This window comes from Triplophysa dalaica, chromosome 15 (assembly GCF_015846415.1).
Source record: "Triplophysa dalaica isolate WHDGS20190420 chromosome 15, ASM1584641v1, whole genome shotgun sequence".
In the NCBI taxonomy this organism is placed as follows: Eukaryota; Metazoa; Chordata; class Actinopteri; order Cypriniformes; family Nemacheilidae; genus Triplophysa; species Triplophysa dalaica.
This window is the reverse complement of record NC_079556.1, coordinates 3,445,037-3,472,136: the sequence shown is the minus strand read 5'-3', so window position 1 is coordinate 3,472,136 and position 27,100 is coordinate 3,445,037. Positions and strand designations below refer to the sequence as shown.

The 27,100-nt window shown below is 37.7% G+C and overlaps 1 protein-coding gene across 1 annotated transcript; it reads right to left on the bottom strand.

The window, feature by feature from the left end:
* Positions 1 to 251: 251 nt before the first annotated feature.
* Positions 252 to 21,856, bottom strand: clmna (calmin a). Its single transcript, XM_056768418.1, has 13 exons — positions 21,465 to 21,856; positions 10,620 to 10,681; positions 8,978 to 9,073; positions 8,804 to 8,887; positions 8,617 to 8,709; positions 8,078 to 8,271; positions 7,812 to 8,005; positions 7,601 to 7,683; positions 5,572 to 7,416; positions 3,682 to 3,845; positions 3,230 to 3,302; positions 2,334 to 2,377; positions 252 to 1,704 (listed from the first exon to the last, which is right to left on the bottom strand). Exons 1-13 carry the CDS (start codon positions 21,547 to 21,549, stop codon positions 1,542 to 1,544), a joined length of 3,180 nt encoding a protein of 1,059 aa, XP_056624396.1. The 5' UTR covers positions 21,550 to 21,856; the 3' UTR covers positions 252 to 1,541.
* Positions 21,857 to 27,100: the final 5,244 nt, after the last annotated feature.

Genomic DNA, 27,100 nt, shown 5'->3' with positions numbered 1-27,100 from the left:
ATTATAAATTAAATACATCTGAATTCAAATAGAATGAATTACATTTATGACTAAGAATATGCTTGGACCCAAAATATTTGAATAAATATACAAAAATAATTTCCGTTATATTTAAAAATATTTTTGTCTTCCAGGTGGCGTCTTGGGCAAAGTCTTTACACTGAACCTGATCCAAATGTCGAAATACCTTTATCACTAAATGGCTTGTTTTTAAACACTTACTCAAAGCAAAAGAAAGCAACGACAGCAACAAAAGGATATATCATTTATTGCACTCCAGTGCATTTAACATGAATAATCTCCATTACAAAAGCAGGACAGAAATTCACTTGGTGACTTTTAAAATGTTAAAGACACAAGTTATTTCCCATGTACTTTCTCATGCAGACTTGCAGTCTAACGTTTGGCTTATGTGCAGTGTTGGATGTATGTTGCAGGCTGTGAATGTTTAGGATGCGTTACAACAGTCTCTGTTCTGAGTTCAGTGTAACTCGCCGAGATCATGCCACTAGCAGCCACTGTGTTGATTTCAGGATTATACTCTTTTATGAAAATAAAAGGGAAAACATGTTTTTAAGACATAAGAGGTCCCGCAGGCTTAGATTAAACTCTGTCATATAGGATTTACGTCAGTCTAGAGACCTAAAACATTACTGACAATGTCAGTGTCCAAAAATATTAAATTCAGTCAATATATTGTCTTTATAAATGTGTAAATAAACAAAAGATGTTCAAGATGTGTGCTCTCGCATTTCGTAAAATGCATAACATACTGTATATACGATCAGTGTGTATTGTTGAAGGAATAGACTAATTAAATCATTTCTTTTCTGTGTTGGGGGTAGTTTTCAGTTTCCTTCTCTGAATCTTTGGCAGTTCTTCTCTTAAAATGTCAAAAGTGCGTCTGAAGCCATAAAAAGCTTTCTAATGTAACTTAGAAAGCCCAATAGAGGTTTTTCTATTCAACCGATATGTACCATAAACACCCTGGCCTCATCTTATAAAAAAATTTCACTTTGTGGAATATCATCTCAACGTATATTTGTGCCGAAAAAACTAGATAACGCATGTGATTTAATAAAAGGGGCGTGACCGATGCGTTCACTTGTTAAAATACATTCCAAAAAAATTATAGCTTAATAGCTTTAAAGCATACAAAGAACCTTCACTTGTTTTTACAAACAATTGTTTTTCATCATATAATGTGAGCCCACACAACATAAAAGCCAAAAGGCATGTTCTTCAGAAGCATTATAAATAATCTACGTAGCATGTGCACCTCAAGTCAGGCACGGTTGACACAGATCCAAAGGTTACCCAGTAAAAGTTAACCGATGACCAATAACATTCGAGCAGAAAGAAAACACTTTCCATTAGTCTTCATGTGCAGGTATAAAAAAATGAAATAAAAGGCAACAAAATAAATCGATGTTGTGTCCTGTCTTTTAAAAAGCTAACCTGTGGTCAGAGCTCCCGGTTTCTGTTAGGAACCTGATCAAATGAGAATCACGATCAGAGGTGTCGGTGCGAGGAAGTTACGATCATTCGTCTGTGTTAAAAAAGAGTTTGGGAAGTGTCCGCGAGTCCATCTGAGGCAGGACAAAGATGCAGTATATGAGGAGCCAAGCAACCAATAGGATGTAGATATCAGACCAGGCTGTATCAGATGTGGTTGCTGGAGTCGCTGCTGTCTTGCTCTCCAAGCTGTGATGTAACACACAAACACACACACAAGTTTGTATCACGTGTAATTAAAGGACATGAAAGGGTTGCACATGTAAAACACAATATCCTATTATATTTTTAGGATTACTGTTGTACGAACGCTTTGCTCTGTCCACAGGATTAACGACATGAAATTGTACGTCTGAGGATTAAAGACTCATGCCATGCCCTGTGTGACACTCATTTAAGCAGGTTCCCTGAAAGCACCCAGTTTGAAGAATACAAACAGTCTTGTTGTGTGACTATGAGGCAGCAGGGATCATTAAAGAGGGGTGGAATTGTTTCTCTGGGTAGGTTTTAAATCTACAGAGTCAGCTGTAACACAGTAGATTAAAAGTCAATACTGCTATTACTGCATTGTGCGGGGTGGTAGGAATGAGGATTGACCGTTCTGGAAAAAACAATCATGGATGAGTTCATCCTAAAGGCTATTTCCAGACGTCTTAATAACAGATTTTTAATTAAGATGACTCTAGACTATCACCTCTATAGAGAGTAAAACATTCGCATGAAGCTACAATCTTGTTTTTTTTTATTGTCACGAATCCGTATTCATAATTCAAGCATTAAAGTGTTAAATGGCCATTACACATTACACATTCTCTTACCTCTCATTTATGATGGCACTGTCAATGGTCCTTGCAATTTGTCCCTGGTGAAAAAACAACAACAATGGACATAAGACATACACTCGCAAAATAGATTGAAAAAAAAACTATTCATTAAACTGCCTAGAAAAGGGACACTTGAACTTCAGACAAAATAACGTCATGTAAGATTGGCCTAAATGTTCTTAAGATAATGTGAGCAGTGTTCCTCTTCACAATGCACAATGTGTGTTAGGGTATTGCATATGGTTGCTAAGGTACTCTGAGGAGTTTGCTAGGGTGTTCAGGACCAGTCGACTGAACCTCAAATTTATATAATTGACTAGATTAAAAAGGCATGTTTGAACTGTCTTTACTGGTCTGAATCTTAAGACAAATGGCACTGGCTTATTTTAAGATTCAAGTTTTCGTTTTTTTCTATGGTATTTTTATAAAAGCTGCTGAAATATCTGACTTTAACGAAGGCCTAGATTTAGCATAAAACCCAAGTGCTGTTAATTTCGACTTTTTGCTGTTAGTGTACAAATTTGGGCACTTTGTGATTCCATTGATCATTTACATAAATGTAATAACACTTTCTTTTTTGTTTGTTTGTTCAATGTAAAAACTTTCAAGATATGCATTTATTTTGTGATTTTTCGGGTTATTTTTTTCGGGTTATACATTTTAAGTTCTAGATTTGATCACAAGTTAAAAATGTAGAATAAAAAAAAAACATTAAAAAGAGTAAACCTCTTAGCTATTACTCCGCTACAGAACGAATTGAGAACTTCACTGTCAAGAGGTAGCAGTAGCAATGATGAAAGCATCAACGAATCTTGCAGTGGGACTTGTTTTTGTGTGTGAGTGTATGTGTGTGTGGGTGATAATAATCGTTTCTATATCTTGTGCATTACCTTTGATTCGCTGGTTTCAACAGTTTTCCTTAAGTGTATTGTAGTCAAAGGTTGGCTTGCGTCTGCTCCATCCCTTTTAGAAGAAAGACAAATTCATCATAGCTGATAAAACGGTTCAATTCATAAGCTCGACTCTAAAGAACCTTACAAGGACATGTTACAGTTAAGCTAATTTATTCATGACAAACTGAATCCCAGCCAGAGAAAGGACTTCTGTTAATGGAAACCAGATTTTGTTACAGTAACACATCATCCTGCGAGATCAAAAAGTTTGCCTCAGCCATATAAAGTGAATGTGACCCGCTTGCCAACTACAAGTTATTTGAGTATCAGAGTACATTTAAGGAAATGTAAAAGGGATCTTAGAGGCCAGTGAGGTCACATCCTTCAAAAAACACAAGGTCCCTCGTGGCATGGATTGTTCCTACGGGAGGCTAACAATAGATTAGTACCTTGGGGTCACAGTGTTTTCTCTGGCACCAGCACTGGTCAGGTCTGTATCCGTCTTAATGAGCTCACGATGCTCAGCTGGCGATTCGGGTTCCACCGCGCCCCATTCTCCAGGGTGCCTGTCAAAGGGGTTTTGCTCCTGGATATGTGCGGATCCAGCTTTTGGCTAAACAGACACATGTAGAGCCAAGAAATGGGTCAGGGTTTCGATTCTCAGTGTACATACACACGCTGATTAAAATTGCACGCTGTACCTTTAATCTAGTGTAAATGGCTTAAGATAAAACGAGGGCTACACATCATTAGGGAAAAATTTAAATTTTGTAAATATGCTTTAACGAATATAATTTGCAAATTGACTGAGTGATAATAATATTAAAAAATACTTGTAGTCAAAGTTTTAGGACGATGGAGAAAGCAAAGTGTACATGTGTGTGCTCTGTGAATGTTGATCATCTCAATACATCAAACAATGCAAAATTGTGAAAAGCACTACATAAATAAAATTGAATTGTTACTGGTACTGGTACATTTTGGGATATAGTTATTAGTTTTAAAATATATTTGTATTAATTACATTTATAAACTTTTACAAACAAAAATACTTACCATTTCACAAACTGTATGAATATACAATTGATTGCATTTTTATTCTATATGTTAAGTATAATATTATGAAGTATAATTGAAGTATTTGATTGTATGAAGTACGAGGGAAGTCTTTTAGATAAATGTTGGTCAAGGGAAAAAATACAGATGTGAAGTCTATTCTGTATATGTACATGTGTAAAAATTGCACTGTAATGCATCGCACTGACAATGAAAATGTAAACAGAATTTAAAATCAAAAACAGATTTTTTCATAATAAAAATACACTTATTTATGTATTTTCAATAAAATGTATTTATAATAATTTAATAATATTTTCAGATGATTTTATCCCGCAATTATTAGTACAAATAACTGTAATAAAAAGTAACATACTAGTCTACACAATCGGAGAGAAATTAACTTGAGTTTATAGTCTTTCATAGCTCATCTCAGATTTCAATCTACAGTCGTGGAAAAAATGAAGACACCATTTCAAAATTATATTCAGTTTTTCTGAATTTACAGTTTATAGTTACATTATAGTTTTTTTATGTAAAACTGTCGTTTTTGTTTCAATCTGTGAACTACTAACAATATTTTATCCCAAATTTTCAAATAAAATTCTCTATTCTGTATTTTCTTGTTTTCTGTTTTCACTTATTTGCAGAAAACGAAAGCTGCAGAAACAGTTCAAAATAACCAAAAAGATGCTTTGTTTTCATACAGACCTCGAATGTTGCAAAGAAAACAAGTGCATATTCACTTTCTAGCAATACAACTCTCATATTCAGGAGAAGTAATTAAAAAATAAAAGTATGCGAAAACCTCGACATTTAAATCAGTTTTCATGCATCTTGTCATTCTGTCAGTCTTTCACATTGCTGTTGAATGACTTTGTCACTCCTTTGATTTTGGTTTGATTTTGCTGAAATTCAAGACAATGTACTTGAATGGCCCCAATACATCTATAAATGCTGCTTAAATGTAAATTTGAAATGGTCTCTTAATTTTTTCCACGGCTGTATATTAAAAACTGAGGTAAAAGCATGCATAACAATGAATTTTCTTCTGGCTCTGAATCCTAAGCTATACTCAAAGACATGATACTGCAGCTACTGTAACAGAATATTAAAGCAGGAGGAGCTCATCTAGAGTAACGTGCTCAAGTGAACTACATTCAGAAAAGGAGGTTATGACCCCAAAAGAGCACATACAGTACTCTGATATCGTTGTTTTTGGGTCAGTGCCTTAAACCGAGCCTCCTTTTCTAGGCCAAAGAAAAGGGAAAGTGAAAAATAACCTTTCTCGTCTTCAATCCCTCGCCGTGGCCCTCTGAAGCATCTTCGGTGTCTGTATCCGACTCTGTCAGTGAACGCTGAGGAGGTGCGGGCTGAAGAGGAGTCATGCTGAGAGACAAACGTAGCTCCGCCGGACGTCTTTCAGGGTACCCGCGGACACCCATGACCTGCTCAGTCTCGCTTTTCCCGCCAGGTGACTGACCTGCGACCGACTGTCGTCCGTCCCCCTCCCGGAGAGGAACATCATGGTCCACATCATCACGGGGAAGTACTGATACCGGTCTGTTATTCTTGGCTTCCCCAGGCTTCTTGTTTTCTGAAACCGGAGCTTGGCTCTCACCATTTGCATTGTGGGAAACCTCTGGGTCCCTCACGCCGTCTGACCCACTTTCCGACTTTCTTCTACCTTCACTAAGGAGATTGTTGCTAATACTATTAGTCTCTCTCGAGTCACTCCCAAAATCACTTAAAGTTCCATTCAGCTTATTTTTCTGTTGATTTAGTATGTGTTTACAGCTTTCACCTGCTTCCCACTCATGTCTCGAGTCTGAATTATAACCGTCCTCCGTTGAGCTTTTGGCCACCGGACCTCCACACATACAACACACCTGATCTTCATCACATTCTTCTTCTTCATTTTGGATCTGATCCGACACCGCCACAGGCTCCTGCAGGTCTTCCATAACCACGTCCTTCGCCTCACTTTCAGATAGACCGTTGTGGACGACATTGTCGTCTTTAGTTTCATCATGACCATTTAAGCCATTTGGAAGATTGTTTGTGCCTGGTTCCTCAGCCAGATCTGTGCACAGTTTAATGTCCTCTTCACTTCCTGATATGGAGACCCGCTCATACTTGAGAACAGGACATTCGGATTCATCCTCGAAAACAAAAGGTTTTTCATCGGTTAATTCCAGAGGGTTCCTCTCCGTGGCTTCCGTATTGGAAGAATCGACATTGTCCTGATAAGATTCATTCACAGTTTTATTTTCGTCTCCACTCATGTTTACATCGATTTTGGAATCAAGGGGACTCTCGCCAGAATCCTCAGGTTGAGCTGGTTTGGTTTCCTTGTGATCCTGAAAGTATCCCGAGTCACTTTGAATATAAGAAGGTTCTTCGGATGGCTTGACGGATTCCTTGTATTCCATAGAATCGGTTCGCGTTCGTTCTAAGCTTACTGCATCCGTCTCGTTCCTCTGCAAACTATCAGCAGGTTCCTCTTCTTTAAGATCAAGGATATATTTATAAGCATCCTCCTCCTCCGTCAACTGTGTGGATTTGCCATGAAAACTATCTACGGAGCTGAGGGAATAATTCCCCTCGTCTATGAAAAGATGGTTCTCCGGCGTGCTCTCTGGCGAAAATGGTGACCCAAGATCTGACGTCCCTTCATCGGTGGTAGAAAACTTCTCGCCGGTCACACTGCTCTCATTTATGGAGTCGTCTCTGACTGGTTGAGTTTCCTCTTGTATTGTATTGTTTGTTGTATTCTCACTCCACGAGTCTGGCGAGTTCACCGCAGAGTCCGAGATCGAAGTTTGTGGGGTTTCTTTGTTCAAGTCCAGAGGGCCATAAAGCGGCTTGTCTTTTGCAGGACTGGGGCTTGAACTTATAGATGAGGATTCATTTGACCACGGTTTTTCGTCAGGGGCCTTTGAGAGGACAGGAGAGTTGATCTGCTCTCGATCTTCCGACACAGAGGAGACGAAGATCTTGGGTGGCGGTTGAACCAAGTCTTTCTTAACTGTGTAAGATTCACGTTTCCTCTGTACGCCGTTCCGTACAGGATAATTGCTCGAACGAGCGTCAGTTTTACTTCTTTCCAGAATATCTGATGTCTCATCCTTTATGAAACAATAAGGGACATAAAGCACCATTAGTTCAAAATTAGTTAAATTAAATGAAGATTGACAGAAGCCGTCATTGTGTGTACCATAAAAAAAGTTTTGAATGACATCAGGATGAGTAAATGACCACATGATGTTCATTTTTTGGGTGAACTATCGTTGTTCAACAGGATGTTCCTACCTCTTCAATTCCAGGAAAGTGTTCCAAAAACTGGGACACGTAGGTCATTATAGATTGTTCATCCGGACGATTTAGCAAAACATCTGAGGAGAAATGTTATACTTTTAATTCAACTGAGCCGATTTACTTTACTCGTAGTAGAACGAATCAAAGCTTTGACAAAGTTCACCAAGAAATCATAACGTGTCACACGGCGTATCAAAACATTTACCCTCAGTTTCCAAAAGTCTTGGGATGCCCAGACTATAATGTGCTGTTCTGAAAGCCTCCTCGATGTTCTCTCTGGGCGTTCTGAGCAGAGCCCGTCTCATATCCACCAGACTGGGGTCGATGGATTTGATCACAGCGAGAAAAGCCAGACCACTTGCCCAGCTCTTTCCAAAGTCCTGTACAGCAACTCCATATCTGCAAGAAAAAAATTTAGTGAGTGACGCTCTAACCGTTTCCTTCCTAAACCTATGATAAAATCTTGCTTACTTTCTGGTACGTCTCTGGACCCACTGTAGAAGCTTCTTGATGGCCCTCCCGTGGCCCCTCGGAGCGACTGCGGGCTTCCTCTCATCCGATGGAGTGCTGGAGTGGGAAGTGTCAGAATCGGAGCTGGTGGGGATGGAGGATAGGCTGGAGGAAGACGGGAACTGACTCTTGATGTTCCCTGTGAGTTCCTTGATCTGCAGAGCAAAGCAATAATAAACATTTGCTCATGTGATGGCCTTCCCTGGTACTTTTTATCACGCTGTTAAACAAACTTTTAATCTTATCTAAACATTGACTAGACAGAGATAAGAGTGTCGCCTTGTTTCAGAGAATTAGTCCTTGATAGGATAAGTGTGCAAAGAAACACATTTTGGATCTAGTGTTTCATGGCCAATTATCACAACCACTTAAAGGCACATTGAAAAGACTGTAGAGTCTCACACGATTCATTGTTTGACTAAATACCCGAAGTGCAAAATCTAATTATAGACGGTCTAACTCAATGCAAAAGCTACAACAGAAGTTGCTATAGACTATACCTGGAAAAAGAGAATGATATTCCATATAAGCCCAAGCACTATGGACGGATTTCCATCTGCAACATCGGCTGCATCGATGCTCACTAACTTCACCTGAAACAGGACATTGATTCATCACACGGATGCCATTTCAACAGAAAACAATAAGGATGTTCCGTAAGAGGGCGTGATATCAAACCGGACTTACGTTTCTTTCTTCCAGAAATGTCAACACCTTGGCGATGTTATTGAGCCTGAAAATACGATGCGAGGATGGCTTAAACCCATGCAGCTGAAAGGTCAAAGGTCAACGCTTTGTTAGTCGTTCACAGATACAGGTGAGTCGAAAAGATTCATTATTAGCCATTGAAAGAAATCTCACCAGTTTGCATCCCGAGAGCTCTTCAAGTAGAGCCATCAGAAGCTTTCCGTCTTGGATATCACGAAACAGATCACGTACCTCCAAAGGGGGGTTGCACTACACACCAAAATACAGCCACAGTTGAGCATTTAAAAAAGATTTGTATGAGACAGCTCATCTGAAAATAAAAACTTATCTTCATACCTAAATCATACCTAAATGTTTTCAGAAAATAGAAATCCGATATTTTGGAGAACGCTGGTAAGCAAACAATTCAAGCCCCCACTGACTTCCATTTGTATTGACACAAAACATAAACATTTCTCAAAATATCTTCTCTGTTTCACAGATGAAAGAGTCATATACAGGTGTTGAACGTCATGAAGGTGAATAAAACTGAATTTTTATTTTTGTCCCTAACTATCCCTAATATAATATATATTTATGAATAAGAATTTATGCTGCAATGAAAAATCAATTTTTTTCAACAATAACATTATTAGAAGGAAACAATGTGACACAACAGCAGAATTTGGAGGGTTAAGGGTGAAATTTTCCATCGAAACAGAGTTGACAGTGTGCAATTGTCCGATTGTGGGTCGAAGGTTTGAGGAATCGCCAAACTTGAGGTCACGGAATAGAGCAACATTGTGTGCGAAAACAAAGGATTCATCAGTGGTTGTTTTCAATCAGAGCTCTCAAATATAGCAATGTTCTGATCTACAAGCGGTCTGCAACATAAGAAGCTGAGCAGAGGACTGCCAGAGCAAACAAAAGTGAACGACTAAACCTACTGTTGTGTTCAATGACTAATGCATCATGCAAATGTGTGAGCGGTTGAGTCTGAATCACCGGGTCTGGTTCCTAAATGATGGGAGGAAGAAAAATCTAGGGGCGAAAAGCGAGATGAGAAAAAATAAAAGCGCTATGGGAAAATGCATTTATAGAGAAAAAGAGGTGTTTTTTTTACAGTTTGCTATGTTACAAACGTGAGAAGGAACCTGGAGTTTCGATTATTAAAATTTTTCTATTAAATAATGGCCACAGATGATTAATCATTCATATTAACACTTACAATAGGAAAGTAAATAATGCTTTGATTTTTTATGAATGTTTATAGCTGCAAACTGGATATTTTGTATCTCTATCGCCATCTCTGTTTAAAACATTAAACTGCTGGTTACTTTTGTCCTTAATGGGACAGTTCACCCAAAAATGAAAATTCTGTCTCCGTTTACTTACCCTCAAGTTCTTCCAAACCTTTATAATTTAATTTATGATGACAGAATTGTTTATTTTGGGTGAACTGTCCCTTTAACTGCACATGGGCTTAAGTCAAATGACGTCACCTGACAGTTCCCATGAAAATAAACAAGACGCCCTAAATTAAAACTGATTGTTATATGAAACAAATATTAACCAAAGTAGTTATGAATTTCAGCATTAAGCCACTTTGTGACCCTTTCTAAAATTATGATAAGCGTTACATCATCATGCAAGATTACTTCCAAGAAATTAATAAATAATTCATGAAAGATCAATTTCCTGCCATAAATATGTCTCCTTTGAGATGCACAATGAATCGTCAAGAAGGAAAATGTTTACTTCAAGTTTATGAAATCTATAAGCTCCATCTGCTGGGTCCAAATGACTTCCTACTAACCTTCTCTAGATGTAGATTCATCCATCTGGTGAACGTTCTCTTCTGCACCACCTCCCTCTCAACTGAAAAAGCAACAAATATAAAACCAGTTTCATTTCACTTTCATGGAGGTAACTGATGCACAGAAACAGAGGTGGCGTCTCAACCAGCAGCTCCATGTTGCCTTGTCATCAATCAAATATAGCCTGAAGGTATTGCACTCTTGTGAGCTCACCATGGCAACAAAGAGCAAACAGACCATAATCATTATAGCTCATGTGTAATGACCTGTGGCCATTAACATCAAAACTAAGCCGCTGTATTTAATATGTGACCAGGGGCAATTTCGCTTGTCTTTGCATGGTTACCCTAACCGAATGTGTAATAAAACCCAAATATTTCACACTTTGCTATTAAGTGCAGTTCAAATATTACAGCTAAACAGCATTAAAGGGGTCAAATGACACGGATAAAACAAATAACATTGTTTGTTTTAGATGTGATGCAATGTGTTTACACGACTTAAAGTAAAAAAGCTGTATTTTCCTCATACCGTACATGTTTGTATCTCCTCTTTGCCCCGCCTCTCTGAAACGCACAGATTTTTTACAAAGCTCAACGCTCAGAAAAGCGAGGTGTGCTATGATTGGCCAGTTAACCAGTGCGTTGTGATGGTCAAATACTGCAGGTTCCGTATTTCCAGATAACAACCTCTCAAAACTAATAACACACGGTAACCCAGATGCAGCAAATCAATTTGACAGGTTTTTGGTCAAATTAAATATGTGGCTTTACTTTTCTCAGCCTCTCAGATTGTGAAATTACAGCCGCCGGATGTTCAGAACTGGCATCAGCTTTAGAGTCGAACCCATCACATTTGAGAGTGCTGGACCTTAGTCTGAATGACCTTACAGATACAGGAGTGACACACCTGCTTCCAGTGTTTGTTAATCTAGATAAACTATGGTAACAGGCCTCCAGTTCTTGCAAAAATTCAAGTTGAATGTTTTAATGATGACGATGGTTGTCTTTTGTGCTTGGTTTATGTCTTTTAATTACGTATATGACATTATATTTACAAAACGATTCACCCAAATTGCCTGTTCGTGATAATTCAACGTCGTTTCTTACCTTAAAACCATAATTAAACGGCTTTTCCTCACGGAAGGTCAACATTAGGTAAGAATGAGTTTCAAATTCATGTCCAGTTTTTTTCTCATGTGAGAGGTAGCCGAGTAATAATCATTATAATGTACAAGCATGATCACACTGTCGGGGCATATTTCTGCGATAACTACATTGCTGCCTGTACATTATCCCACACTAATCCTAAAACAATGGGTAGTGGCGTAGGGGTTAAACAAATAAAATATTTTTTTTCCATAAAATTACATTTCATGGAGTTCATGCAAAGTTGTAACTAAAGACCAGCATTTATAAACCAACTGGTGACTCCATTTCACCTCTGGGGAGGGGTGGGACACATTGTTGTATTCCCCTTGTGTGTCGGGTCTGTGTCCACCTTAAATGTCCATCGCTTGAAATTAAAGACATCTGCCCCAGAGAAAACCTAGCAGTTGGAAACTCCCGTGAGAGCGTGTGATTATATGATCCATCAGGCAAGCCGTCTAATCCGTCTACCTCCTGATGGATGGAACTTCCTTCCTAACATTTCTCTTCCTCTGCCTCCAAGGCGGCTCATTTGTGTTCTGTAGGTGTCCATTAAACGTATAGGATGGGAACATTTTGAAGGGTGGATGCCACTTTCCTCATTCATTATTCAGTGCCAAAACTTAAAGAGGCTCCATTTGCTGGAATCAATAACTGTGGTTCAAATGGCATGATGGAATAATGACCTAACAGGAAGTCTAGGCATATAGCCACATACACAGATCTAGACGGCACAATAGAGCACATTCAGAAAGCAACAGCCCGAGTTTCCAAGTGGAAGTCATCTTTCATAACTCCATAAATGCTTCACAATAGAGCACTTCATTTAAAAACATTTGGGCAGATATTTCATTTTTCAAAATGTCAAAGACTGATGTTTGGATAATGCAGTGGTTGTTAAATGTCTCCCTGTTTAGTTACATCACACTTTATTCATCATTTACCTAACCTTTACACTTTATTCACTTCCATTGAAATATTAATATTAAGCTACAACACAGTGGTGCCAAATTCAAGTATATAATGCAAAGGTAAAACAAAAGTGTCTTGTAATTTTTGGCTAATTGATTATTGACTGCTCAAAAGCTGGTCAGCTGTCAGGTTTATGAAACAGTTACTGTGCAAAAATTTTTAGGTTCTTAATGGCTGTTCCTGCAGTACAATTAGAGATGTGACAATAACCGTGATATCGAAAAAAGAATGATGATCAATATCCTGTCAATTCTACGCATATTGTAATATCATAAACTTATGCATCACGCATTCAAAATCTTGCCTTAAGAGTCACAATAGTTACAAACTCTTTTTCTGCCCCATAAACCTTTTGAGTGTGGTTCATGGACTAAATAACAGAGAAAACAAACTAAATGAAGATTAATTTTACCAATGGGATCATTTATCTAAAAAAAATACATTGCAATAAATATTGTGATAAAATCTTTTGGGCACGATAACAGTGGGGACAAAAATCTGATATCGTGACATCCCTAACTAGAACAAACACAAAAATCATTTTAAAGGGATTTACTCACCCTCAAGTTGTTCCAAACCTGTAAAAATGTCTTTGTTCTGATTAAACACAAAGGTAGATATTTGGAAGAATGTCGGTAACCAAACTGATCTCATCCCCCATTGACTCCCATAGTATTTATTTCCCCATGGCAGTAAATGGGGGATGAGGTCTGTTTGGTTACTGGCATTCTTCCAAATATCTAACTTTGTGTTCAGCAGCACAAAGAAATCGACACAGGTTTGGAACATTCTAAGGGTCAGTAAATGATGACCGATTTTTCAATTTTGGGTGAACCATCCCTTTAATGATGCATAAAAAAAACAAAGGATTGGTTTTTAAAAATGCAACAAAATATATGCCCTGAGCTTACAGTTTTTATTGTAAACCAATATTTTAATGTTATGTCTACTTTATTTTATTAAGAAAACAGCTGGTAAATAAACAAAACTGAAAAAAGAAGAAGTATGTTTTATTAAAATACACAGGTTAAATATAACTAGGGATAGTCAACTTCCATGAATATGCATTTTTGATTTACTCTACCATTGTCATATCCGTGTCTAAATCTACCAATATACCTGAATTCCCCCTACATTTAATGAAAAATATATGTAAGGGATAATCCACGGCTAGCTGTGCGTTAGATGATTTTAGCTCTGGATTATCCCTTACATAGATGCTTTTATGCATTGGTTATGCTTATGTATGTAAATATGTAAATAAAAACCAATTTATGGCCAACTTCACCAATTGTCAAATCAGTTGTAGGATTAACTAGTTGACCCTTCTAACCCATCTATACTAACTAAATGCTAACTTTGATCTCCAGAGGCCCGTTTGTTAAAATAACAAAGAACATTAACACAGCAGCCTTCATTTTCTTCTTTTCTGCCAAAGGAGCTTTAAAGTGTTTTGGGTCTGGGGCCCCGGCCAAGAACACAGCTCTCTTCGTCTTTCTGCTCAGACCATGTCTGTTTAATGAGGGGGCCGCTTCCAACTCCAAAGAGCCAGTCCTCATAAACACAAAAGGCCACTGCCCGGCCGTCCGGGACAGCTTTGAGCTCTCTAAATGTGACAGACAGGCCAGAACTGAGGCTGTCTGACGGTGCTTCAGGAACAAAGACAAAACCTTTCAGAGAAACGTCTTTGTTAAGGCGATTATTTTGTTTGCTGCAGTCAACAGTTTGGTACAATACTGTAAACAATGCAAACGTATTAAATAAACTCTATGGGTGCGATAACATTATTGTGCTATGAATCAAAGACTGAATGACTTTTATAACAAGAGAGCTTAAGAAATATAGGACTATGAGTTTTTTCATATGCTAATTGTTAGCTGCTTTGCAATAACTTTGCCTAGCAAAGCAAACCCTCCACTGGTTTTCTCTTCTCAGGGAATGACTGCTGCCTGTTAGAAGCTATTGCACTTAAGATTTTAAAATGCAGGTACGCTTAACTGTCAGACGGTTTTTCTTCTAGTGTCGAGGGTCTAAGAAATTCAGTGTAGAAGAACGAGGCAATTCGGGGGGGGGAGGAATGAAGGCTGTCGGTTCAAGCCCATAAAGAGCAATTGTTTACGACGTTGGTTTGGGCAAAAAGACTATTTAGCAGTTGAATGATATGAACGCTGTATGTGATAACAACAGCTATGTTTTAAAATAATGGTTTGGAGCAAGACAGTCAAGCAACAGCTATGAATCTTTCTGATAGGTCTACATGAACAAACAAACAAAAAACTTTTAATGTCCAATTACATAATTCTACCATGTGAAATGCAAATTCTGTGGGGGAAATTCCTGCTTGGAGAAAAAATGTTTTGAATGCTCTGATTGGTCATTTGCTCTCACACACAGAAATCCTAAAATATAAGAACTGAGAGAATAATTTCAGTCCTGGTTTGAAGATAAATGAATCTGCAGAAACATTCTGCCCACGTTCTGCCTTTACTCTCTTTTCGCCAGATAAATACGTGCACAGCGTGAGTCATGTGCTCTGTATTTGCTTAACATGCAAAGACTTGGGTTTGCCGACATCGTCGAGCAGGAAACGTATGCCAGCAAGAGACATTGTGATTCCAAAACTGAAAAGATTCCAATATACAGTATGATCAAAGAAGGGCAAAATAAACAACTCCACCATTGTGTCTCAAGAAGCACATAGTAAGGTACAGAAGCTTGTCCATGCAAATGTGGCCCATTAAATTGAAAAAACACCTTCAAAAAAACAATAAAGGTCTCACCTTAATGTAATTATTATTATATAACCTTAATAATATTAACTGAAAATCATCATTCTTCTATCCTCATTTACCTTTGGCTACTTCTTTTTCCCATGAAACACATGTTTGGTTTGTAACACTGGACACTTTTGGCCTACATGTTATTTATGGGATATGGACCCTTCGATGGATCCAGAGTTTAACTAGTTTTAAATCTTCGTTTTAGATTCTAACCTGTCTGTCTTTGACATCTAAAAGTATTATTGCTATTAAAGGCTTGGGAACCGAACATCATGGAAATGATTGAGAAGTAATTCTCAATTCCCATCAATTCCCATCAATTCACAAGCATTAAACCTTAGTATATTTTGCTTGAGGCGTAGACAGAATTTGTAATTTGGATGAGCCTCTGAAAATGGGTATGCCTATAGGCAAACTTAAAATGTATTCATCTTTTTGCAAAAATAAAACTTTTTGCATCTTTTTTTATTTTTACATAATATAAAGTTAATGCCAAGTGAGCAGGCCTGCACATATCCACATTTTGCTTAACATTTATCATACACAAACTATAAATGCACACTGAAACCACACAGATAAATGTTGCTCTTCTCGGAGCACAAGAGCCTTTTGAGTGATCAAAAAGTGTACTGTGCTGACATGGGATAATAGTGATGTCACTTAGTCACGCTTTAGTATTGTAAACACTGAAAGGCGCCATTGTAAGCATGTCAATGTTTCCCGGGACTAAGTAAACAGATTTAGATAAGGCTCATATGATTTAAAAATGCTACACGTGATACATGAAGAATTACGCCCGACTGCTTTACTACCACGGCTTTGTTTTCATTACTATAGTAAACTAGGGTCGGTGACACCAATACATGTCAAAGTCCAAAAAACAAAAATATATTATATGTAATTTGTGATATTATTCTTTATGACAGCAAAGTGTACTTTACTCCCAAATTCTGAATATCATTCAGGGCTGTCAAACAATTAAATGTGATCAATCGCATCCAGAAGTTTGTGTTTACATAATATATATCTGTATATATTTACCAATAATTTAAATTATATAAAATGTTAATACAAATTTTTTTTTCTTAAATATGTCCATGTTTATGTTTTTATAAATACACATTAATATGCACAGTACACAGACATGTATTTTGTAAACACAAACCTTTATTATAGATGCAATTAATTGTTTGATAGCTCATTTATAACAAATATAAAAATTTGTTACAATAACAAATAAAGCCTGTAAAATAAATACTCTTTAAAATTGTAATGCAATATTATTTTAAATTACTGTCTTTGTACTGGATTTGTCCTTAATCGTCACTAATGTAAATACATTAATCGGAAATGTTAAGGAAAAATCTTTTTTTTTTATAAATGTTATGTTTCTTGGTGTAAACGTTATAAACAACAAAGTGACGCTACACAATGAATGCAGTTCTCTAAACATGAGACATAACAAAACGCACTGTGATTGGTTGCTTTACATGTCAATCTGACGGCCTCTTGGGCAGTCTGACTAGGTATTTAGTCCAGCTGTGCGACGTCAAAAGAAATGAGTTGTCCTCCAATCATGTGTAGAATATTTAAACAGATGAAACTAAAAAAAAATTAAAGAGTGAGTGGGTGAAAGAAGAACATTACAAGTGTAACTATTTAATGATATTTTATGGCCCATGTAACCCAAAAAGGTTATTTTTGTCACATTGCTGTGAATCTTTTTAGTAAACATAGAAAAGCTGTTGTTATTGGTCAATGAATTGTTATCCATCAGCCGTAGGCTTCAAATTAATCCCTTCACAAAGCAAACTCTACTTGATATAGAGACTCTTTTGCAAGAGCAATTAATAGCCGGTTCTTCTACCCTACAAGTTGAGCAGTGAACAGTATCAAATCTTCTGCGAGACTGCCATGGAAAACTCCTTCAACCGTTGACAACGTCTATGGTGATGACAAGCACTTCAGTTGAGGCCATGAGCTTTTATTCAGTCTGTTGATAATCCAACACAATCCATTTGAGAGTCAAAGGACGGCTATGTTTTTATTCATGTAATGATGAACAAAGCCATTCATATAATACGGTAACACCATGTGTTCTCTTGAATAGCTCAGTGTTACAGTACTGTACTGTACTGTACTGTACAATATATGTTACATTCTTCTGAGACTCAGGCATATAATGGAGTCATCGTAGCGCATAGTTTTTGTTTTTGAATATGTCTTGACAACTAGTTCAACGAGATTAGTAAACTCGGCTATTGCAGACAATGAGTCTAGTCAGAAAACTGTCAAAGCCAGGTTTTAAAACACTGAAACTATTCAGCACAGCTGAAACACCTGCAACTAATAAACCATGATGGTCTTTATGTCGTCTTGATGTTCTCATCACCCTAAAACAAAACATCACTTCAGAAACAAATACGTCACACTAATAGAACAGGTTTATTAGTCAGATGGAAATGTTTGTCTGAACACTTTTGTAAATGAGTTTTTCAAACATTTTTGTTAGTTTTCTTAAAGGAACAGTTCACCCAAAAATGAACATTCTGTCGATTTACTCAACTTTGAGTTTTTCCAAATCTGTACGCAGAGAAAGATATTTGGCAGAATTCTACTTGGCCACCATTGACTTCCATTGTAGGGACGATTGCTTTTTAAACAATATTTCTTCTCTTGAACACAAAATAAGCTATTTTGAAGAATGTAAGGATAACAAACAGTTTGGGGTCAATTTTGACTACAATTGTCATGGTAGTCAATGGCGGCCAAGATTTATTTTGGGTCGAAATTTCCATTTAAACGCAATGGTGATGTTTTTGTCTTGACTATATAATAGGACAATATTATAAATCTGTAAATGTTTATTCTTGGTATTAAATGCACTTCGATGTTTTATTAGACAGACAATTTGTACCATAAAATTAACAAATCTTATATACATTATTTAGAAAAGATGATATGCGATTTCTGGGTCACTAATCAAGTGTAACCAAATTTGTGACAATGACCGTCTTAACACCTTTATACAGAAGATGAGATTTACATTGACAGCCTTTTTGGATCATTCTCAAATCATGCTGGGATGTGGTCATGGATCCGTGTTGCTTTATTTAAATCTTAAATATGAGTTACGCAAACAAGCTGGACACTACAGAGTTAACACATCTTACATAATTTCTCAGCTGCAGAGGTTTCAACAGTAGCACTTAGCTGCATTCTCCTTCAATACAGCCTGTGTCAGACCGGCGAGTCATTCACGCGTGCCGAAGAAGCTGCCGGCTAAATATAGATAATGGTACACCTACGCCGGTACGGCTCTCTTCTACCAATGATCACCTCTTGATGACGCCAAGCCGAACAAAATCCCTCAGTTCTAAAACAAGACGGTAATATGCAGCTGTCATAAACCTCACAATCCTACTATGCGTCTATCTGAGATTCCTCTGGTAGTTATCTGGCCATACGCTCATAGAAACAACAGAGAACCATTTAAAGGGATACTTCATCCAAAATGTTTCATTCTGTCACCATTTACTTACACTCAAGTTGTTCCAAATCTGTATAAATGTCTTTGTTCTGATGAACACAGAGAACAATATTTGATAGAGTTCTTATAACCAGACAGATTTTGCCCCACATTGACCACCATAGTAGGAAAAAATACAATGGTAGTCAAAAGTGCCCCAGAACAGTTTGCTTTCCTACATTCTTCAAAATGTCTTCTTTTGTGTTCAACACAACAAACAATGATAAACTCATGTTTTCCTACCATGCGAGTCAATGGGGGGCAAGACCTGTTTGGTTATAAGCATTCTTCTAAATATCTTTCTCTGTGTTCATCAGAACACAGATATATATATATATATATATATATATATATAGATTTGGAACAACACGAAGGAGAGTAAATGATGACAGAATTAAAATTTTTGGGTGAAGTATTCCTTTAAATCGTGACTCAATCAACACTTTACCTTCGGAGAATAGTGTTTTCAATCCAAACACATCGTTCCGAATATAATATTGAATTATTATTTGAGCATGGCAGGGGTACAGAGCGATGCATTAGCTCATTGATTATTTTTCACAGTTTGGGAACAGCAAGTAGGTCTTTTTTAAACAACATGATTCACTTCAGGAATTAACTACTTAAGAATTCATCATTTCAGCGTGTTCGCTGCATAAACAGCAACAGACTTCAAGGGGAAAATTAAAGCGAATTTGTGCTGAGTGCTTATTTGACTTGCTTCACTTGCCAAAGGACAGTTTTGTAGTCTAGTATACACAATAGAGAGAAAAAGGAGGTTATTGTCCTGACTTTCAGACGTTTAAACAAACTCATACCAAAGTTTTCTTGTCTAAGGTCACTTAAGGCTGGTTCTTAAAAAGCCCTCTAACGCAGAACAGCTCCAGCAAAATGTGCCTGCTGCATGCAAAGTGTGAAAGAGTAAGGGAGGGGTGATGAACCCATTTTTCATTCTATATTTTATATGAAAATCTGCTTGACATCTCAAAAGTCATTTTGCCCAGAGAGAGTCAAGCGTAGTCACGCCTATCTAGATTTTATTCCACTTTTTCAACCCCATAGCACAATGGCTCCGCTTCAGAACACTTCAGAACACGCTTCAGATGTCCGACTCATAGATGTACTAAAAATGACTATTGTGAGCACCGTCTGCTTCGTGGCTTTATAATATCACAGGTTTAAAAGACTTCTAAGCATTTTCTTTATTAAAAAGGCACTCACGAAAAAGTACAGACCCAGAAGGCAAACAAATGGTTTCCCTAAAAGTCTGCATTCCAGCAATGGTATTAAACTTCAGCTTGACATCTGAATGAGGAAATGCACATGCAAACCTAAAAAAAGACTGCAGGACTAGGTACGTGGACAGATCATGTGCATACGGTCAAAACAAATGCTTAACATATGGGTTCTGCATCCTGGAAAGCAGAAGTGCAGCAGACATGTCATGCACTGCATCTGATGCATCTGAATTAGCCTGGAGGTCCTCGAGCAGGCCTGCAGATTATGGGAAACCACTGCACTCAATTCCAGCAGTCTGATGAAGAGGGCATTGCTATTTCAATTGAATTTTTTTAATGCAATGTGCTTCCTCATCTGCAGTGTTTCATTTACATTTTTCACTACAGTAATATCTCTGCCACTAAGCCATAGAGAAGCCACATTATAGTCTGAATCCAGTTGAAAACGAAACGAAAGAAAACTAGGGCACTGTTAAGATTCAAAGCAGTTTTAATAGTTATCTGAGGGCTACCTGAGCAGTCCACTCAATCCATTGCTTTAAATGTTTTCCGTCATTTAAAGTCATCATGCAACACAGAATGCGCAGACTGCTCCGAAACACTACCACCCAGGAAACACGAGTAGCGATTAATGGTTCCCATTAAAGTCATTACCAGTAAAGCACGATCACTGCTGTGTAAACTGACGCTTTTCCTCACGCTCATTAATCCGATCACTGCCAGGACGATGATTTATTTTTGTTTATGCGTCAGACAAGCACTGCTTTGCAGGTGAACACGAAAACTACATATATAAGAGAAACTGTTGCTTCCCACCTGTGGAAAGTTTACCAGTTGCCCATTAAAAAAGCCTTCAGCACAGTTTTTGCGTATTAAAACAGCGTCACGTTGATAATTACTTTATTTTTGTTAAATTTCAGCAGATTTATAGAAACATACACAGGGAAGACAAGCAACCAATCAACGTAAAGCAAACAATGACAGCGTCAGATATTAAAAGAACGGAACGTTAAAGTGCAACATTGAAACAATTTCGAGGGTAAACTGTTACATTCTTGCTACAATGTATCACTATCGCTTCAGAGCAGAAAGCGACTCTAGTTACTTCCGACGTGCATGTCCAGGATCATGAACTATTCATACTCTTTCACCCATCCCATGCCTCTAGCACTCTTACCTTGCAGATTCTGCACTCGCATGTCGCTGATCTGACCGATCAGTTCCTCCCGTTCAAACCAGTCATCCCACTCGTGTCCCGCCATCTGGATCACAGACGAGCGTCTCGTCTTCGGCGCGTCGTTGGATCAAACCTCCGTCCCGTGATGTCGGCGATTTCCTCCTCTTTTAAAGAGCTATACGTTGCGGTGGCCAGGCGGTGGCCATGGGTGGGATTTTAAGGGAGTAGATCCGAAGAGATGCTGGTGTTCGGGTCCCGCATCGCTCCGGTAAAGTTAGTTTGTTTCCCCGGGACGCCAAAAGGAGCCTTTGCTGCGTTGCTTGGAGGAAGAAAAACGAGAGGGAAATGTGAGAGGAAAAAGCACCTGGTTAATGTTTGGAAGACTCTCTGTGCACGCCCACACTACCTCTGATACTCTGAGGACAGGGCTGTCTCGCTCAGTGATGTCCGACTCGCGAACGAATCGTCGTTTTCAAACGATTCAGTGGAACCGATTCGCAGTGTTTGTAAATCTTGTACGCCGTTGTTAAACAATCCGAGATGGGGAGATATTTTTGGGGGGGAATAATAACTTGTTGCTTAAATGTACTCAAGTCGTTTTCAAAATAGAAATAATAGTTTTTAAAATTGACAGTAATTGCAAGGACCGGTGCAAAAATGATCAAAAATAGGCCATTGACTAATGACAGAATAATAAAACCTTACGAAAAGTCATTAAATCAGAATTAGAATCAGAAGCGTGTTTGCACACACACAAGGAATTTGACTTGGTGACTGGAGCTTAGTGCAGAAGAAAGTGTACATGCTGCAAACATAGTGCAAATACACATTAAGATAGAAAAAAATAGAATCACTATATACAGAAAGTGAAAATATATAGACAAAAAACAACATATAGTGTACAGATGTGTTACGTATAGGTATGGGCGCCATAAAGGGGTGGAAGGTTAGGACGATTCTAAGGGCCCAGGCTGATTTAGGGCCCAGAAGAGCAGACCCCCTTTTTATTTTCCTATTTGTAGGGGGCCCAGAAATTTTGGTTTCCATAGGGCCCAGAATTTCTGGCGGCACCCCTGCGTACAGGTTTAACATATTGTTTCTTACAATGTAGTTTACAGATGCTTTTTGCAATGTGCGAAATGTGATGGACAGTTGGTAGTAAGAGCTGGTTTTATTTATTATTCATTGTTTCACCATTTTATTTTATTTATTTATTTTAAATTTGTATTTTTTTATACAGTTTATTTTTATATTTTAACCATGGTTAATGTTTCGTAAAGGAACATCAATTTAAGTAAGCGTACCGAAAACATTTATGAACAGAAATAAATGAATCGTAAGAACGTGCCGCACGAGGACTCCTGTAGCTGATGATTCAAGAGATTCGTGGAATCCTAGAGATGAACCGTCCGAATGAATCGATTCCCTGAATTGAATCGGACTTCCCAGCGCCGATCTCAGTGACGAAACACGGCTGGGAGAAACCGTGTTTATATATGCATTGCTGTGCGGCATATGGATCGGCCTGGCTTTTCTACACAGTGACTGAGCTAAATCTGCTTCACGTGATATGCAAATCACTTACACACTCCGTCCTTTATCACAGACACGACTGCTCGTTTACATTGAACTGTAATCGACAACCATGCATTATCTTGATCACTCCTGCATGCTCTTTTCTAATGACACAGACAAATACTGCAGAAGTCAATCTGATAAGAAACAGGAATAGTCACAGTAAAGGTTATATGGATAATCGATGTAGATAGTTGCAGCTGCAGGAAACACATTATATAGCCTGTTCAATACTCCAAGCTTTATTTTGACCTGCCCTGTTTGTACTTCAGATAGAAATAAATCTTTGGAAGCAAAATGATTACATAAAGATACTGAAAGAGATCAAGTTCATTTAAATGCATGAAACTTTAATCATAAAATGTCTTTATTGGTAAAACTTAAAAAATCAACATTTGTTAAATGAACTGGTTTCATTGGTCACTCTGCCCCAACCTTGCAAAATCATAATTTGAAGAATTGCAAAAGTAAAGTTCTTAACAATTTTTTATATTCTAAAAACGTTCTGAAATGCTTATAACAAGCCGTCATCAATTGCAAGTTCCACTGGGACAACATATACATTTTCATAATATTTTCCTGTTGATTTCAAGACAAAGTTATTTAATTTTCACATATAAAATGCAAATAAACCAGCGCTTATAAGGATCATTTTTTATATTTTACTCACTAAATTAGATTATGTAAAATCTTGTAGAGTAGCATACAATAATCACTTCTCACAGCAGCTTTTAAAGATTTACAGTAATAAGGCAAACAGTCCGCTGACTACCAACATCCTGTCACTTTAACCCAATTCAATCATTATACATTAAAAAATATTTCCTACACCACAGCAATGAAGTACGATTATGTGCATCCTGCAAATGATGGAAAGAAAAAGAGAAAGCGAGATGTTAAAAAGGATTGCGGTGGTTATGATGAGATGAATGAGGGTCAGCGTTGCAGAATATTCATAAGGATTAATGGGTATCAGCGTTCACCCACCCTCTGTTCCAGGCAGAGGCGGCTGTTGTGTAACAAGGAAAAAGATGAGAAGTTTAAAACCACCCACAGACAGAAGCTGGAACAAAATATTTCATCCAGAGGGCTTTGTCTTTGGCGTCCTGCTCTTATAATGCAACGCTCAGTATTACATTAAAATGCATGTTGAGACTTGAGGCTGACAACTGCAGCCTGAAGTAAAAAACGGGCGTTGAAGGGATAGTTCATGCAAAAATACAGATTCCTTTAACATTTATTTGCCCTCACGTTATTTAAAACCTGTATTACTTCGTTCTTCTGTGAAGCACAAAGAAGATCATTTTAAAAATGTCTCAGGTGTCCATACAATGGAAGTCAGTGGGGGCCAATGTTGCATTATATTTATTGTTATGTACAGCTTTAGATCTACAGTCAATGTAATCAATATTGTGGGAATAATGTGCTTCGATTTTTTTGAGGAATGAAATCAATATTGGAAACAATTATGTTAAACCTTCAAGGGAAGGAAAGTCACTGTGCTTTGAATCGTGATTCATATCGACACACAATAGAGACACAGAATCTATATTTAATTTACACAGACTTGGCAGTCACCTTGTTTTGATGTGGGTCACAGCTGTTGCCTGAATCTTGTACATTGACCTGCAGCTCTGATGCAGTGCCGTTTCTTCAGAAGCTCGGATTGGATTTATTCCATCAGCTGTACAAATCAAGTGCCAACACACTGGTGGTACCCATCTGTCCTCTGAAACATGGAAGAATAGAGAAATGTCACAGTGGAAGAGGTTAAATGAACACTAACGGAGTGACATCATTCCATCTGCTTGCTGTTTAGTGCCTAAACTGAAGGTCAGAGGAAACTTTTAACCAGGATTATTGGTTCACCATATATGGGCGTGTTAAAGACCAAGCACAACATTTCTGTCCTCATGACAGAGACCACCATAAAGACAATATTAAGCTCTGGATGGATTTAGCGTGTTATAATTACAAAGGTCACTCCACAATAAAGTGTGTTTCAGGTCAACCAGACCCAGTTTTGCATGCTTAGTGCCACATGGATTCACCACAGATGAACTTAGAATGCAATCCTGTGAGGAGGGCGGATGTCATACTGTGGTTGCTGGCATGTATAATATTTTTTTATAGTTAGCAATGCAAAGCTCATCAAAGGTTTGGTCCCCAAGAAGCACACATTCTGATAAAATGTATACCTTAGTATATATAATGCACTGTAAGACACTTCAGTTAAAAGCGTCTGCTAAATGCATACACGTAAATGCAAATTTTGTTTTCACACACTATCAAACAGAAATAACTAAACAATTCATGTGATTGGCTTTCCCTGCCACGTCACAAACATACAAGGCATTGAACATATTTACACACTTTGTGTGTATGCTGAGGTAATGGGAACTACATGAATAGCTAGTCAAAGCAGCAATATCATCACCTCAAGTCAGAAACAGTCATGTAAAGTTTTTTATGTGACAAATCTTAAGATCTCTTAACAGTAATGGAATGAATCTCAATATATTTGAATTTTATTGTTCATTAATATTATTATGCATACTTTTAATTTGTTGATTTGTGCAAAACCCTGTTCTAAACTACACGTGTATGCAAGGTACACGAATGATTGTGTGATTTAAAGGGATAGTTCAACCCCCCCAAAACATTCTCATCCTTTACTCACCCTTATGTCATCATGACTTTCTTTCTTCTGCAGAACACAAAAGATATTTTTAAGAAAGTTGGTAACCAAACCGCAGTGTCTACCATTGACTTCCATTGGATTGACACAAAACATAAGACATTTATCCAAATATTTTCGATTGTGTCCCACAGAAGAAAGTGTCATATAAACACGTAAATGATGAAATGTCTTTTTGATGAAAAGATTTCATTTTAGACAACTCGACTAAATTGGTTGAAACAAATGCCACAGATTTACATTGAATGTCTCCAGTCCACTAATGTCCAAGGAACCACTTTGAACACCTTATGAACCACGTAGCAACCCTAGAGCAATGACATTCCACATTGTTTTTACAAGTTTTACGTCAATCGATTAACGACATCTAGATCTCTCCAGAATTCTGTGGTCAACTAAGACACGCTTTTATTTGAAGGACCTGTCAATTTGCATTTTCTTGATGTTCCCAGTGGAAAAGACCTATGACATTGGAATCTCGGCTGCCATGGCAACATGCCACAAAATTAAATATTTACTACAGTGGTAGTGGCCAGCCGATGCAATAACCCAGATTCCTTCCACCACAATATTGACAGAGCAGGTGGAGAGACACATTTTATTACCCGTGCTTACAAATGAGAGTGCTACAAATGTGTCTTATTCATCTCATTCCAATTATCCCGTTGCCTCAAGCATCTGCTTGACTTTTACACTCGCCAACCTTCCTTAATATTTAACACAAGACTAACAATTGTTCAAACCTAAGTGTTATTAGAAAGTAAGAAGAAAATTCCAGTGTTTAGCAATGTGAGTCATGTTAGGGTCATAGAACACAGAAGTTTATCATGTGTTTTCCATATTCTAAATCTTCTGCGTCTGATTTCATAATTGAAAACTGTCAATATTTGTGGGGTTTCCTTTATATTAAAATATGTAATGGTCATTCAAAAATGTGCCCTGTTCCTCCACATATCATATTCTGGATCCTTCCTTCTGGCTTTACAGGCATCAATGAACAAACATGATTTTGGATTGCCCAACGCTAAGCAGGAAGGAAACTGTGTGAAGTCTGTTGATGTGTTTGTGGGCGAGCGTGTGCTATCATCTCTGTCCTTCTCACACAAATCCCTTTTGAATAAATCAGACCATGAATGTGTGCTTGGGCTATATCATTAGTCACACACGCATACATGAATATAATGCTAAAGTTCATATACACACCTTAAGTACAAACAATCACCTGACTCGAGCGACTGTCAATAAACGGCCTCCACTATGACCAATGTTTAACCAAAACAAAAATCGTACTCTCGGTGACGCAGCAGCTTCTTTTTCTTTTTACTACACATGTTGTTCTGATATTACTTTGTATTTATAAAAA

Excerpts from the sequence above, each read along its gene's own strand:
- clmna (XM_056768418.1), bottom strand. The coding sequence starts at position 21,549 with ATGGCGGGACACGAGTGGGATGACTGGTTTGAACGGGAGGAACTGATC. Across the intron at positions 2,378-3,229 it reads TTGAAACCAGCGAATCAAAG|GGACAAATTGCAAGGACCAT; the intron begins GTAATGCACAAG and ends TTTTTTCACCAG. Across the intron at positions 1,705-2,333 it reads AGTGCCATCATAAATGAGAG|CTTGGAGAGCAAGACAGCAG; the intron begins GTAAGAGAATGT and ends GTTACATCACAG.